The sequence below is a fragment of the Tetrahymena thermophila genome (assembly GCF_000189635.1).
Source record: "Tetrahymena thermophila SB210 genomic scaffold scf_8254598, whole genome shotgun sequence".
Classification (NCBI taxonomy): domain Eukaryota; phylum Ciliophora; class Oligohymenophorea; order Hymenostomatida; family Tetrahymenidae; genus Tetrahymena; species Tetrahymena thermophila.
Window position 1 is genome coordinate 173915 of NW_002476369.1, and position 13284 is coordinate 187198.

The 13284-nt window shown below is 19.3% G+C and overlaps 5 protein-coding genes across 5 annotated transcripts; 4 read left to right on the plus strand and 1 right to left on the minus strand. All coding sequences in view use genetic code 6, as the record gives it.

Moving 5' to 3' along the window:
• Nucleotides 1-927: 927 nt before the first annotated feature.
• TTHERM_00753410 (hypothetical protein) lies at nucleotides 928-2097 on the plus strand (the record flags this gene model as incomplete). Its single annotated transcript, XM_001018340.1, has 1 exon — nucleotides 928-2097. The coding sequence occupies one exon, from the start codon at nucleotides 928-930 to the stop codon at nucleotides 2095-2097; it is 1170 nt and encodes a 389-aa protein (XP_001018340.1).
• A 1225-nt stretch (nucleotides 2098-3322) lies between these two features.
• On the plus strand, nucleotides 3323-4498 carry TTHERM_00753420 (hypothetical protein; the record flags this gene model as incomplete). Its single annotated transcript, XM_001018341.2, has 1 exon — nucleotides 3323-4498. The coding sequence occupies one exon, from the start codon at nucleotides 3323-3325 to the stop codon at nucleotides 4496-4498; it is 1176 nt and encodes a 391-aa protein (XP_001018341.2).
• A 708-nt stretch (nucleotides 4499-5206) lies between these two features.
• On the plus strand, nucleotides 5207-6023 carry TTHERM_00753430 (hypothetical protein; the record flags this gene model as incomplete). The annotated part of the gene is made up of 2 exons (XM_001018342.2): nucleotides 5207-5825; nucleotides 5956-6023. The coding sequence occupies 2 exons, from the start codon at nucleotides 5207-5209 to the stop codon at nucleotides 6021-6023; spliced, it is 687 nt and encodes a 228-aa protein (XP_001018342.2).
• Nucleotides 6024-8308: 2285 nt separating this feature from the next.
• Nucleotides 8309-9478, plus strand: TTHERM_00753440 (hypothetical protein; the record flags this gene model as incomplete). Its single annotated transcript, XM_001018343.2, has 1 exon — nucleotides 8309-9478. The coding sequence occupies one exon, from the start codon at nucleotides 8309-8311 to the stop codon at nucleotides 9476-9478; it is 1170 nt and encodes a 389-aa protein (XP_001018343.2).
• A 575-nt stretch (nucleotides 9479-10053) lies between these two features.
• On the minus strand, nucleotides 10054-13147 carry TTHERM_000753448 (hypothetical protein; the record flags this gene model as incomplete). The annotated part of the gene is made up of 11 exons (XM_012798189.1): nucleotides 10054-10135; nucleotides 10453-10566; nucleotides 10729-10824; nucleotides 11059-11145; nucleotides 11332-11421; nucleotides 11688-11777; nucleotides 12073-12162; nucleotides 12360-12449; nucleotides 12594-12683; nucleotides 12865-12914; nucleotides 12974-13147. The coding sequence occupies 11 exons, from the start codon at nucleotides 13145-13147 to the stop codon at nucleotides 10054-10056; spliced, it is 1053 nt and encodes a 350-aa protein (XP_012653643.1).
• Nucleotides 13148-13284: the final 137 nt, after the last annotated feature.

Below are 13284 nucleotides of genomic sequence, written 5' to 3' on the forward strand. Positions count from 1 at the left end.
ATTTATGATTAACATAATTTAAATTTTTAATTTTATAAGTTTAGCAAAAGAGAATAATTTTTAGGATATGTAAAAATTAATGCATTTTAAATATTATTTTGATTATTTATTATTATTAATATTATTCAATATGCATTTATTTAGAAAGATAAAGAGTAAATTTTACATAAAATTTTTATTTATATTACAATTATTGTAATTAAGAATAATCACAAATGTATTATTATTTACTTATAACAAACATAAAAAGCTTGAAATTAAATTTAATAGATTTTGATATTTTTAATTTGGCATCATATTTAATAGTAATACTAAAAATAAATAGGTTGAAAATAATTTGTTTTTTTGAATGTAAAAGTTTAATGGTATTTTTATTTAGCTGAGCAAATTATATTTTTTCTTAAAACTCTTTTTAACATAAAACCAAATATAAAATAATTAACTCAAATAATTTAAAGCCATTTTTAGCTTTACTGTTCCTTATATAAGATTCTAATGAAAGTAGAAGTAATTTAAAAATTAAAATTGGAAATACTAAAATCTAAAAATAGAATAGAAAAATGAATATATTTTTCATTTATGAAGTTTGCTAAAGAAATAGAAAATTAATTGACAAAAATATTTTCAAAAATATGAATATTTAAATGGTTGAAAATTTTCAGTAATACGTCAAAGAGTGAGGGAATATTTTTATTAGCTAGTAAAAATAAGTATTAATGAAATATAATTTGTTTAAAGCTAAGAATAAATTCCACTAAAAATAAGTAAGTATCTAAGAATCATAGTAAATAAAGATAATTTATTAAATTAATTAAATTTCTGTATGATTTATTTTAATTGATATCATTGATTGATTTTATAAATTTTAAACTCATTCATTATCCCACTGATACCACAAATAGTTTATATATTTACATTAATTTTTATATGGCTGGATTAACTATATATAAGAAGAAGAACAAACATGTAGATATTAAAAAAAAATTAAAGCAGACTAGATATGGATGTATGCTGATTTAAGAAATAGATACCTCGAAAGTGTTTTAAATTGCTGGAGACATAACTATAGATATAAGGTAGTTATTGGATAGAGATCATTTAAATGCAATATCTTCTTGGAATGATTTTATTAAGGTTAAAGAAGTGAGAAAATTCAATTAATCATAGCTTATAGAGGTATATTTAGATAGTGATATTGAAATGCGTAGTGATATATCCCTTCCTCTTAGATTGCTTAAAAGTAGCTAATAAAAAGAGCTACTTCATCTTGCCAATCTGATCGAAGAGTATTAATCAATATTAATAGAAAAGTAGAAGCAAGACACAGACTTGATATTCAGACAATAGATATAAAAATTAATATGTTCTCAAGAGCCAATAAGTTAATTGGATTGTGATGAATTTCATGGATGGAATTTTAGAAAAAGCGTTGAAAAAGCTGAAAAGGTGATAAACTAAATAAAATAATAAGCAAAAGATTCAGATGATCATTTTTATTATGTTCTATTTAAAGGAAATAAATACGATTAAACTAAATGCAGGCTAGGCTATACTATATAAAATTTAAGAGATTTTTTATGCTTAAATAGTGATCAAATTGATTATATAAGCTTAAGAAAGCCAATTATATTTAATTATAAATATTATCATTAATACACTGAATACCTCTTTAATAGAATTAATAATTCTATTAGACTGCTAAAATAAGATAAAAGCGATTTAGATTATTTTAGGTCAGGACTTAATTTTTTGCGTGAAGAGACTCTAGATATTTTTAGTGTTGATAATTTAAGTGTGAGAATAAAATAGGTTTAATATTTATATGTTTTAAGTAACTATAAAAGTCAGATGGATGATATATTATGGGTAAGCAAGTGGCTCCCAGTAAATGGGTAATAACCTTCACAAGTTTTATAAGCATAGAGGAATCTAAAAAAGGATTTAAATGAAGAGTAAGAGAAGACTAAGTCAAATCCTTTGTTTGATGGATCAATTTATACAGATGTAATCTACGAAGCACAATCTGAAATTTTTAGAGAAAAATTTTATTCTATCATAGACAATAACTTGTATCATGATATTTTAGAGAGTTTATGACATTTACTAATACTATTAATAATAATTAATTAATTAAGACTAATAAGATTTGCTCTAAAGATATTATACAGTATAAGAAAATACATTTTTAATAATGTAAAAACAATTAAAAAAAATAAAACATAATAAATTTAAACAATTAAATATATATTAACTATTTATAATTTATTTTAAAATGCTTCTTTAAATTTAACAATATTTTATATAAAGTAATAATATAAATAATTTTAATTAATTCAATAACCATTTTCATAAATGTATTAAAAAAATTACTTACATTTTCAGTAAAGTATTATTTATTTCAAAAAAAAAAAATTTTCAAGTTATAATATCTCTAATTATATAAATTTGAAAATCTTTTCAAGAATACAATTTCGCACATATTAAATCAAGTGCAATTTTTAATTAAATGACGACAACAAAAAGTCATTTTATTCAGTAGCGCAAATTATAAATAATCAATTAAAGTAATTAATAATAATATTTGTATGTAATAAATAGCTATATAAATTCAAAATAATGACTTATTATGGCTAAACAAAATAAAAAATTTACTTATTATGATTAAAATCAAAATATTTTTTCTTAACATTTTAAAATAATTTTTAATTTTTAATTTATTTCAACAACTTTTGAGATAAATTATTTTAGTTAATTTAAAATGGCTAATATAAATTTTTAGATGTAAGAATTTTAATAAATAATCAATTATCAATTCATATTTATTTTATCAAAAAAGAAGTAAGAGCAAAAATATGAAAAAATTGATCTACTTCCTATTTATTTAATGTTTCTAAAATGTCGTCTTAAAATTTTAAATTAAAAATAGAAGATTACATTTTATTAGATTTTTTGCTTAAAAACTCCAAAATTAATAAAAATAAAGATATGACTATTTTAAGAGGATTTTATAATAATTTAAGAACCTGATTTGGAAATAAGAATATTGAAATGAAAGAAAATATGGAGGAAACTTATATTTAATTTTGATAGAAGAAATTATATTTAAACAGGTATATCAAATATTAAAAAACATAAACAAAACATAAGAAAAAACATAAAATTGAAAATTTCTAAAACAAAAATTGACAATCAAAACGTAAAAACATTATATTATTATAAACATTTATGAAATAGAAGAAATTAATTAATTTCAATTGAAATTTATAGATAAGTTACTATTCAAAAATACTTTCAAAGAATACTTTAAGAAATTGGTTTTTTAATGGAAGATTTGGTTACTATAAATAAGAAAAAAAGAGATAAAATTAAGCGAAAAAAATAATTAAAATAGACGAAATATGGCATGATTCTTATATAAGAGATTAGTGATACAAAAATATTTTAAATTCCAGGTGATATCACGTTGGATTTAAACCAGCTTTTACATAAAGACAGCATATAACTAATATCCTCATGGAATGCCTTTCTAAAGGTAAAATAAATCAAAAAGTCACTTTAATCTAAATTTATAGAAGTATATCTTGATACAGATGTTTAAACAAGAAGCGATATACCGCTTATTATCAAATTACTTAAAGACAGTCAATCAAAAGAACTGTTTGATCTTGCTAACATGATTGAAGAGTATTAAAATGTCGTCTAATCTAAATAGCTTCTCTAGAACTTAAAAATAGAACAGAAAATGGAGTAAATAATTATTAAATAAGAAGAAGACCAAAGCGAGGAAGTTTGTGATGAATATCATGGATGGAACTTTGAAAAAAGCGCAGAAAAAGCAGAGAAAATAATAAACGATCTAATTAACTCTATGAAGGATTCAGATGATCATTATACCTACTTATTGCTTAAAGGAAATAAGTACGATTAAATTAAAAGCAGATTGGGATATTCTACCTAAATATTAAGAAATTTTCTGTGCTTAAATGATGAGCAGATAGAACAGTTATGCTTAAGGAAACCTATTATAATTAACATAAAATACAAGCATTAATATACTGAATATTTATTTAATAGAATTAATAATTTGGTAAGAGCTTTAAAATAAGAAAGTAGTGATTTAGATTATTTTAGATAATCATGTAATGAGTTAAACCAATTGACATTTGATTTATATAGTATTGATAATTTAGTTGTTAAAGTATAATATAAATAATATTTGTATGTTTTAAGTAATTATAAAAACTAAATGGATGACATACTATACATAGGTAAGTGTATGCCTATTCGGAATCAATCGGCTTCCTAAATTTTATAGGGTATGAGAAATCTAAGAAAAAATTTAAGTGAAATATGTTAATAAAATTCTTATATGAATTATTTAAGTTATCAGCTAATCTTAAATGATTAAAATTATATAAAACAATCTTTAAATTTTGTTGATAAATTTTACACTATCATTAATAATGACATTTTTTCAGATATTTTATAAAATTTATGATTTCTTTTATATTTTATTTTAGTCTTTTATACCTAAAAATTTATAAAATCAATCATATTATTGAAAATATATAAACAAACAAATTAAATGTTAAGGAAATTTAATTATTAAACATTATTTTCTATTATTAATTTTTTGTAGCATAATTTATACATACAATTTTTATAATTACTAAAAAATAGCTTGAATTAATAATTATTTTTATGATTTTTATTTTATATATTATAAAAAATATAGTCTGTTAAATAAAATTATTTATTTTTATAATTATATTTTAGAATTTAAAAAATAGGAATATCATTAAATGTAGGTCAAATATATTTACTAATAAAAGGAGAGAATACATTTAATGTATTTAATGAAGACTATGAAACCACAGCGATAGATCACCATACAAATAGAAAAAAAATAAAGTTAGAGTGTTTTAAATAGAAATTTGAATATAAAACATATGGCAGTAATTATTAGTGATAATAAGTTATTTCTAAATTAGTTTTGAAATAAGAAGGTTTTTATTCTTTTTAAGACTTATTTAAATATTAAATAAAAGTATTATAATCATTAGCATCAATAGATTTGCTGACTTTAATGAATCATCAAAAATATAAAAAGTTAGTAAAAAGTATTACAAATATTATGATTAAAATATTTAATATTGTAATTAAATATATAATTAAAATAATAGATCTATTACTTGATCTAATTTAAATGGCAGAAACAAAGCTGTCTAAGAAAAAGAATACAAAAATAAAATATAAAAAACAATTAAAATATATTAAATATAGCTCTATGCTAATAAAAGAAATAAGCGCTATTAATATATTTTAAATAAATGGAGATCTTACCCTAGATATAGACTAAATATTATATGTAGATCATATACATGCATTATCCACTATGAATGAGTTTATTAAAGTAAAAAAAGTCAATTTATGCAACTAATCGAAATTTATAGAGGTTTATCTGGATGGAGATACTTCTGTGAGAAACGATTTATCACTTCCTCTTAAATTACTTAAAGATAGTCATTAAAAAGAGCTTTTTCATCTTGCTGATGTGATCGAATAATATCAATAAATATTATGGGAAAAATAATATAAATACAATAAGAAGAGCTCAAAATAGTAAACTCAAGAAATTATGTTTAAAATATAAAATAATCTTAGTGAGCCAGAATGCGATGAATTCCATGGATGGAACTTTGAAAAGAGTACAGAAAAGGCAGAAAAGGTAATAAAGGATTTTAATGAATCTAATGATTAAGAGCATTTTTATGCCTTTATTCTGTTCAAAGGGGAAAAGTATGATTAAATTAAGCAAAGAATTAGTTATTCTACTAATATTTTTAGAGATTTTTTATTCTTAAATGATGAATAGATCTCTTTTATTGCTTTAAGAAGACCAATATTATCTATATACAAATATAAATATTAATATGTTAATTATTTGTTAAATAGAATTAATTGTTAAATTAGATTACTAAAAGAAGGAAAAAGTGATTTACACTATTTCAGAAAAGGATTGACTTTTTTAAAATAAGAATCAGTTGATTACATTAGCGTTGATAACCTAAGCATTAAAGTAGAATAAGCTTAATTTTTATATGTTTTAAGTAACTATAAATACAAAATGGATGACACTTTATTATTAATCAAGTGGCTTCCTATAGCCAATCAATCAGTTTCTTAAGTTTTATAAGGAATGAGAAATTTAAAAAAGCATTTAAATGAACAGTAAAACGAGCAAGAAAATAATTTTCTAAATCTATTATAAAAAAGATCAATTTACAATGATTAAATGTATTCAAAATAGTCATAAATATTTTGTGAAAAATACTATTCAATAGTTGATAATAACGTATATCATGATATTAATGAATTCCTTTGACTTATTTACTTCTGATATAATAAATATTGAAATAAATTTAATTAATTAATGGCTAATAATATAATTTAGTAATATTAAGCGATTAAATAAAAAATAATTTAGAATCAATAAAAATGCCAATTTAAAAGAAATTAATTGATAATAAAAATTAGTTTTAAAGCTAGTTTCATTTATCAAAATTAATTTGGGAATAATTAGACTTAATTAATTAAAAATACAATAGTTTGTTTATGTTTATCTATTAGCTATCTTAAATTATAAAAGCTAATATTATATTTTTTATGGAATATATTTAAAAAAATAATTATTTAATATAATTTTTAGATAATAGAATAGAATTTATTTTATTAATGTGTATGTAATTTTCATTCATTAATTTAATGTTTATGAGTTTTGTATTATTGCGTCATGTAGTTTAATATAGATTATAATAGTTTTAAACATTCTCTTCATAAATCATCTTTGATATCATCTATTAAATTAACAAATTTCTTTTTGGGTGTTTTTATTTAATTACCTCAATAATTTAAAACTGAAGGTTAATTTACCATTCATTAACTATTTTAGTCAGTTTAGTACTCTCTATTCCATTTCTCTTTATAATATTTAAATTATATTACTTTTTCTTTTGTTCAACTCTACCTTAGTTCTTATGCTGATTGATATACTTCCTGTTTATTTTAAATGTTAACAACTTTTGTTTTGTTACTTAAATTGATGATATTACTATCTCTAATTGATTGTCCCATAAAAATACTATTTGCTTAATATTTTGTTTAGACTTTCAATGATTTAATCAAGACAAATGGATTTTTGTTATGATAAATTTACTCTGTCCATGACTTTGTTTAATAGTCAGAGGAACCTCATTTTGATTTTAAATATTTATATCCTCTCATTAAAAATTTAATTATTGCAAACCAACTCGGTTCTAAATAAATGAGCTTAGAACCATTTATTAAAAACCAATTCTCTGTTACTAAGTGTTTAATTTTTCATGCAGAGTTCCTCCTTCCATTTTACATTTTTTAACCAAGTAAGTAGCTATTACTCTAGTAGTTAGATCAAAATCTTAGATGATTGGTTTCTTTCAAGCATATTTCTCTAAAAGTATTTCCGCTTAAAATCTTATTGTTAATTAATAATACAGTCAATATTTAAAAATTATAATAGGCTTATTGGTTTATTACTATAAATCTATTATTTCGTCTATTACAAAATTTTCTTATAGAAATGATCGAAAGCAAATACATATTTAAATAAAAATTATAAATTTTAGTACTATTATTATAGTTAATGCATGTTCCCATTATTTGAATTCATTAATTTATTAAATTAATACATTTTCCAATTAATCTTCTACATTGTTTATAATTAATTATTAATATATAGGGTTCGAAATTGATTCTAATACAGAAAGTTTTAAGAAAAAGTAGTAAGATATGAAGTACCTATATTTTAATTCTGTTATAGGTACGAATGGAGATTAAATAATTTGAGTGGGATTTTATAATTTTATTTATATTGATTTAAATAAATTATTTATTAAATTAAGTTAGTAAGAGCAATTTTCAACTAGAAAAATATTTTAAGTTTAATTTTGTAAAATTTATTTTATAAAAAGACAGTAAATTAATTAAATAAAACAATTGATAACTTAAAAAAATAAAATTTTTAAAAATATAAAACTGTAAAGGAATAGTCGATTTATATTCTTTTTATATCTTATTTTAATATAAAATGAACGAATTATAATCATTAATATGAATAAATTATTTATTAGTAATGGAAAATCAAATATATAAAAGTTAGTAAATAGTATTACAAATTTTTATGATTAAAAAAAACTTTAATTATTAATTCTTTTTAGTATTGTAATTAATATATAATTATAATAATTGATTTATTACTTAATTAATTTAGATGGCGGAAACAAAGCTGTCTAAAAAAAAGAATACAAAAATATTAAATAAAAAACAATTGAAATATATTAAATATGGATGTATGCTAATTAAAGAAATAGATACTATTAATATATTTTAAATAGGTGGAGACATTACCATAGATATAAATTAAATATTAAATGGAGATCATATAAATGCGATATCTACTATGAATGAATTTATTAAGGTTAAAAAAGTGAATTTATGCAATTAATCGAAATTTTTAGAGATTTATCTGGATGGAGATGTTTATATGAGAAACGATTTATCACTTCCTCTTAAATTACTTAAAGATAGTCATTAAAAAGAGCTTTTTCATCTTGCTGATGTGATGGAATAATATCAATAAATATTATATAAAAAATAATTTGAAGACAATAAGTAGAGCTCAGAATAGCAAACTTAAGAAATTATTATTAAAATGGAAAATAATCTTAATGAGCCAGAATGTGATGAATTCCATGGATGGAACTTTGAAAAGAGTACAGAAAAGGCAGAAAAAGTAATGAATGATATTAATTAATCTTTGAATAATTAAGAGCATTTTTACGCCTTTATTCTGTTTAAAGGGGAAAAGAATGATTAAATCAAACAAAGAATTTGTTATTCTACTTATGTTTTGAGAGATTTTGTATGCTTAAATGATGAATAGATTTCTTATATTGCTTTAAGAAAACCAATAGTATCTATATACAAATATAAACATTAGTATGTTGATTATTTGTTTAATAGAATTAATTGTTAAATTAGACTACTAAAATAAGGAAAAAGCGATTTAGACTGTTTCAGAAAAGGACTTACTTTTTTAGGATAAGAAACAGTTGATTATATAAGTATTGATAACCTAAGTGTTAAAGTAAACTAAGTTTAATATTTATATGTTTTAAGCAACTATAAATATAAAATGGATGACACATTATTATTAATCAAGTGGCTTCCAATAGCCAATCAATCTGCTTCTTAAGTTTTATAAGGAATGAGAGATTTAAAAAAATATTTAAATGAACAATAAAACTAGCAACTAAATCCATTACTAAATGGATCAATATACAATGATTAAAAGTATTTAAAATAGTCATAATTATTCCGTGAAAAATACTATTCTATAATTGATAATTACATGTATCATGATTTTTAAGAATTCCTATGACTTATTTACTTCTGTAATAATAAATACTCAAATGAAATTAATTTAATTAATGACTACTCATATAAAATAATATTATTAATTAAATAAAAATTAAATATAAAATCAATAAAAATGCTTATTTAGAAAAAATTGATAATAAAAAGTAGTTAGTTTCATTTGTCTAAATTAATTTAAATATATTATAAATTAATAATTAATTTGCAAATAATTAGGCTTAATTAAAAAGTAAATAATTTTTTTATATTTATCTATTAACTATCTTAAATTATAAAAGTTAAAATAAAATTTTTTATGTATTTAAATTTATTAAAAATAATTATTTAATATAAATTTACTATTAATCCTCATAAATTAACACCTGAACATATTAACACCCAAGAAGAAATTTTTTTAGAATGATTCCATAAAATTGAAGATCAGATGAGATTTTTAACGATGAATATAATACAAATTAATGGTATATAAAAATGTTAAAGATGCAAATATATAATTAATATAAAAACTTTGGAATACTAAATATTTAATATTATTTTTATATTTTTTATGATGACAAAAGAGTAATTAATTTTTTTAAATCAAATCCACATCTTTACTAATTTTTTTGTCTTCATTAAATTCATTCTAAATAGAGAAAAGATTTATTTGTTCATGAAATCACTACTTTTTTTTATTAAAATTTAATTAGAGACAGGAAATAAGTGCTTGAATTTATAAAATGTAAAAGAAAAATCGAAATAAATATATATATTTTCTATTTTAACTCACTTAAATAAAATTAGTACTTTAAATTCCAATTTCTAAATTTAATGTCTTATCCATTAAATGATAAAACATATAAAAAAAGAATTGAATAAAAAATTTTATATTTACTAATGTTAATATGAAAAAAATATACATAAAAAATAAAATTATATTGTAATTATTCTTATGTAATAGTTTTTTGAAAATAAATAAAAATTGAAAATGCATTTTACCTTAATTCAAGAACAATAGTTTAGATATTATTAAACTTTGCAAGAGCACAACCTAATTTTTAAGCGTCTTTTTTTGATATTTCAGACTCTTGAGACTGTAGAGTTTTTAGATATCTACAAATTGATTATTTCATAAAAAACATATGAAAAATATGCTTATTTTTATAATTTAAGAATTAGAAAAAGTAAATGATCAAAATAAACAAAGACTGTTTTAATTCTTCTTAATTTTTTATTTCTTAAAAGATAATTTAACTTATTAAAAAATTAATTAACCTTAATTTGAACAAAATTTCCAAACTTTTAAGTTTGCTTAATCTCATTAAAGCAAAGAATAAATCTTCAAGATCAGAATTTTCCATATAATTTTTACTTTTTTTATAAATTGAAATTATTAGTATTTATTAAATGCATTATGATAAAAATGATATATTATACTTAATAAAACTAAAATAACAAACTCTAAATTAACAAATAATTAAAAATTAATTTTTAGGTTTAACAAACAAACTAACTATTAGAAAAGTAGGAAATTAGTTATTAGGTTTTAAATTCAAAAATAATTAAATATTTAAATAAATAAATAAATATGTAAACTAATTTAACTTGAAGTTGAGTGTCAAATTATTAAGTTGGGGGCAATTTTCTAAGGTAGAAACGAATTTGGATGCTCCTGATTATATTTCATTATCCCTTTTCAAATTAAATCAAATATATGTTTTTTAATTCATATAGAAAATAAATATAAAGAATAAAAATTGAAAATTATTAGCAATAATAATTATTGCCTTACTTTTAATAATTAGATAAATTTAAAATAATATTAATTTTTTAATATTTAATAAATAATATCTTAAATTAAAAGAAGAAAAATTTTACTATAGTAAAATAGAGATAGTTAAAAGATTAACACACTTAGCTATTCCTGAACCTAAATTGAAAATTCCCTAATCGCCTATTTAATTATCACTATTAATTTATAAAAGAGAAGATTTCAGTTTTTAATTAAAAGACAATTTATTTTATTTATAATATTAAATAAATACAAAATAAGATATTGGTTTAACTATTATTATTCATTTATAGATTGGAGAGATAAAAAAAGAATAAAATTAATCAAGTAACCAAGCATACAATTATTAAATTAGGTCTTTATAATTTATATTTTAATTTAATTTTTTCAAAAGACAAATTATTCATTTATAAAAATCAATAAACTGATTTATTAAATCTACCAAATATTCAGATTCAAAGTTTAGAGAGAATGACACATAGATAAACCTTAACCTAAGTCTAAAGCTCCACTTTTATTTAGCATATTTTTTCTACTCAAATAGATAAAATTTGTAAGTTATTAAAATTATTAAAAAAAAAGAATAAACAATAAAAGAAAATAAGAAACAAAAATGATTCTTTTAAATAATTTCAAATAAAAAAATCAAATCAATTTAATTAATGATTTTTTAAAATACAGTAAATAATAATTCATAAAGTTGATTTTAAAAAAAATAAGTAAAAAATTTTATTCTCAAAATTTTTCTTTTTTCATTTAAAAAACTTCTAGTTAAAATTTATTTTTCAAATAACTAAAAATATAAAAAGATTTATAAATCTCTTTACGATAAATTGAGATCCAAAGTTTAAAGAGAAACACAGTTTTTAAATATAGATGATAAACCCTAAATACCAGTCTCTCCAAATTTGTTTTCTCTTTTAATAAAATATATATAAATTTGTTAAACATTCATTTAATAATCTAAGTAAGAAAAATTAAAATTCAAAAATAACTAAATTAAATGAAAATAAAGCTTAGTCAAATGCATGATTTGAGTTATTTTAATAAGTATTAAATCCTTCATATATATTTCTACAAAAAGATTAACAAAAATTGAATAAATTATTCTTACCCTAAGTCTAGATTCAAGTTTAAAAGATTAGTGCATTTTGCTATTGAGTTACTTAAAATGGAAACACCATATTTTTTGATATTATTTGAGCTTATATTTAATTAAGAAGAATGATTAAATTTAAAAACAAACAAATGCAATAAATAAAAGAAGTAAAAAAATTAAAAGAAGATATTAATTTTCTTAATAATTAAAAAGAAATAGCAAATAAATTAAAAATATATATAATAATACTATAGCCAAAGTATTAAAATAGTGAGATTTTTGCACTCTGCCAAAGCTAAACTTAAATTTTATGTAGCTTAATCATTGAATTCATTATAGCTTTTTAATACAAATAAATTATTAATATAATTAATCAAAATATAATATAAAATATATTGAAAGGATAACCCTAAATAATAATTTTAGACATTTTCTGTATTATTAGTTAATAGGAAGGAAGTTGGTTTAAATTAGAAATTTTATTAAATAAAATTATTAATTATTTATTTAAAATTTCTACTTTAAAATAAGATGAGCCTCTGTTAGAGAAGATAAAGAAGAACTTTAAAACTTTTTTTTCATAAAAATAAATTTTTATAGTTTATATAGCTATTTTAAGTTGTGTTTACTTCTTTAAGACTGTAAAATTATTTTTTAGATTGCATTGTTTTTTATTTTGTAATTTTTTATTGAAATATTAAATTATTAAAAAAATTGATAAGAAAAACTTCATTATTATTGAAGAATTTCTTTTAATTAAAACAATAAATTGCTTTGAGATCATATTATATTTTTTATTACATATTAAATAAAGAATATTTAATAATAATAGCATTTGAATTATTCCAAAATTATTACAGTAATTCCATTTTTTAATTTTTAATATTTTAGAAAACAGCATAGATTTTTATACAAGAGTTGAGTTGCCTATATACAAAAT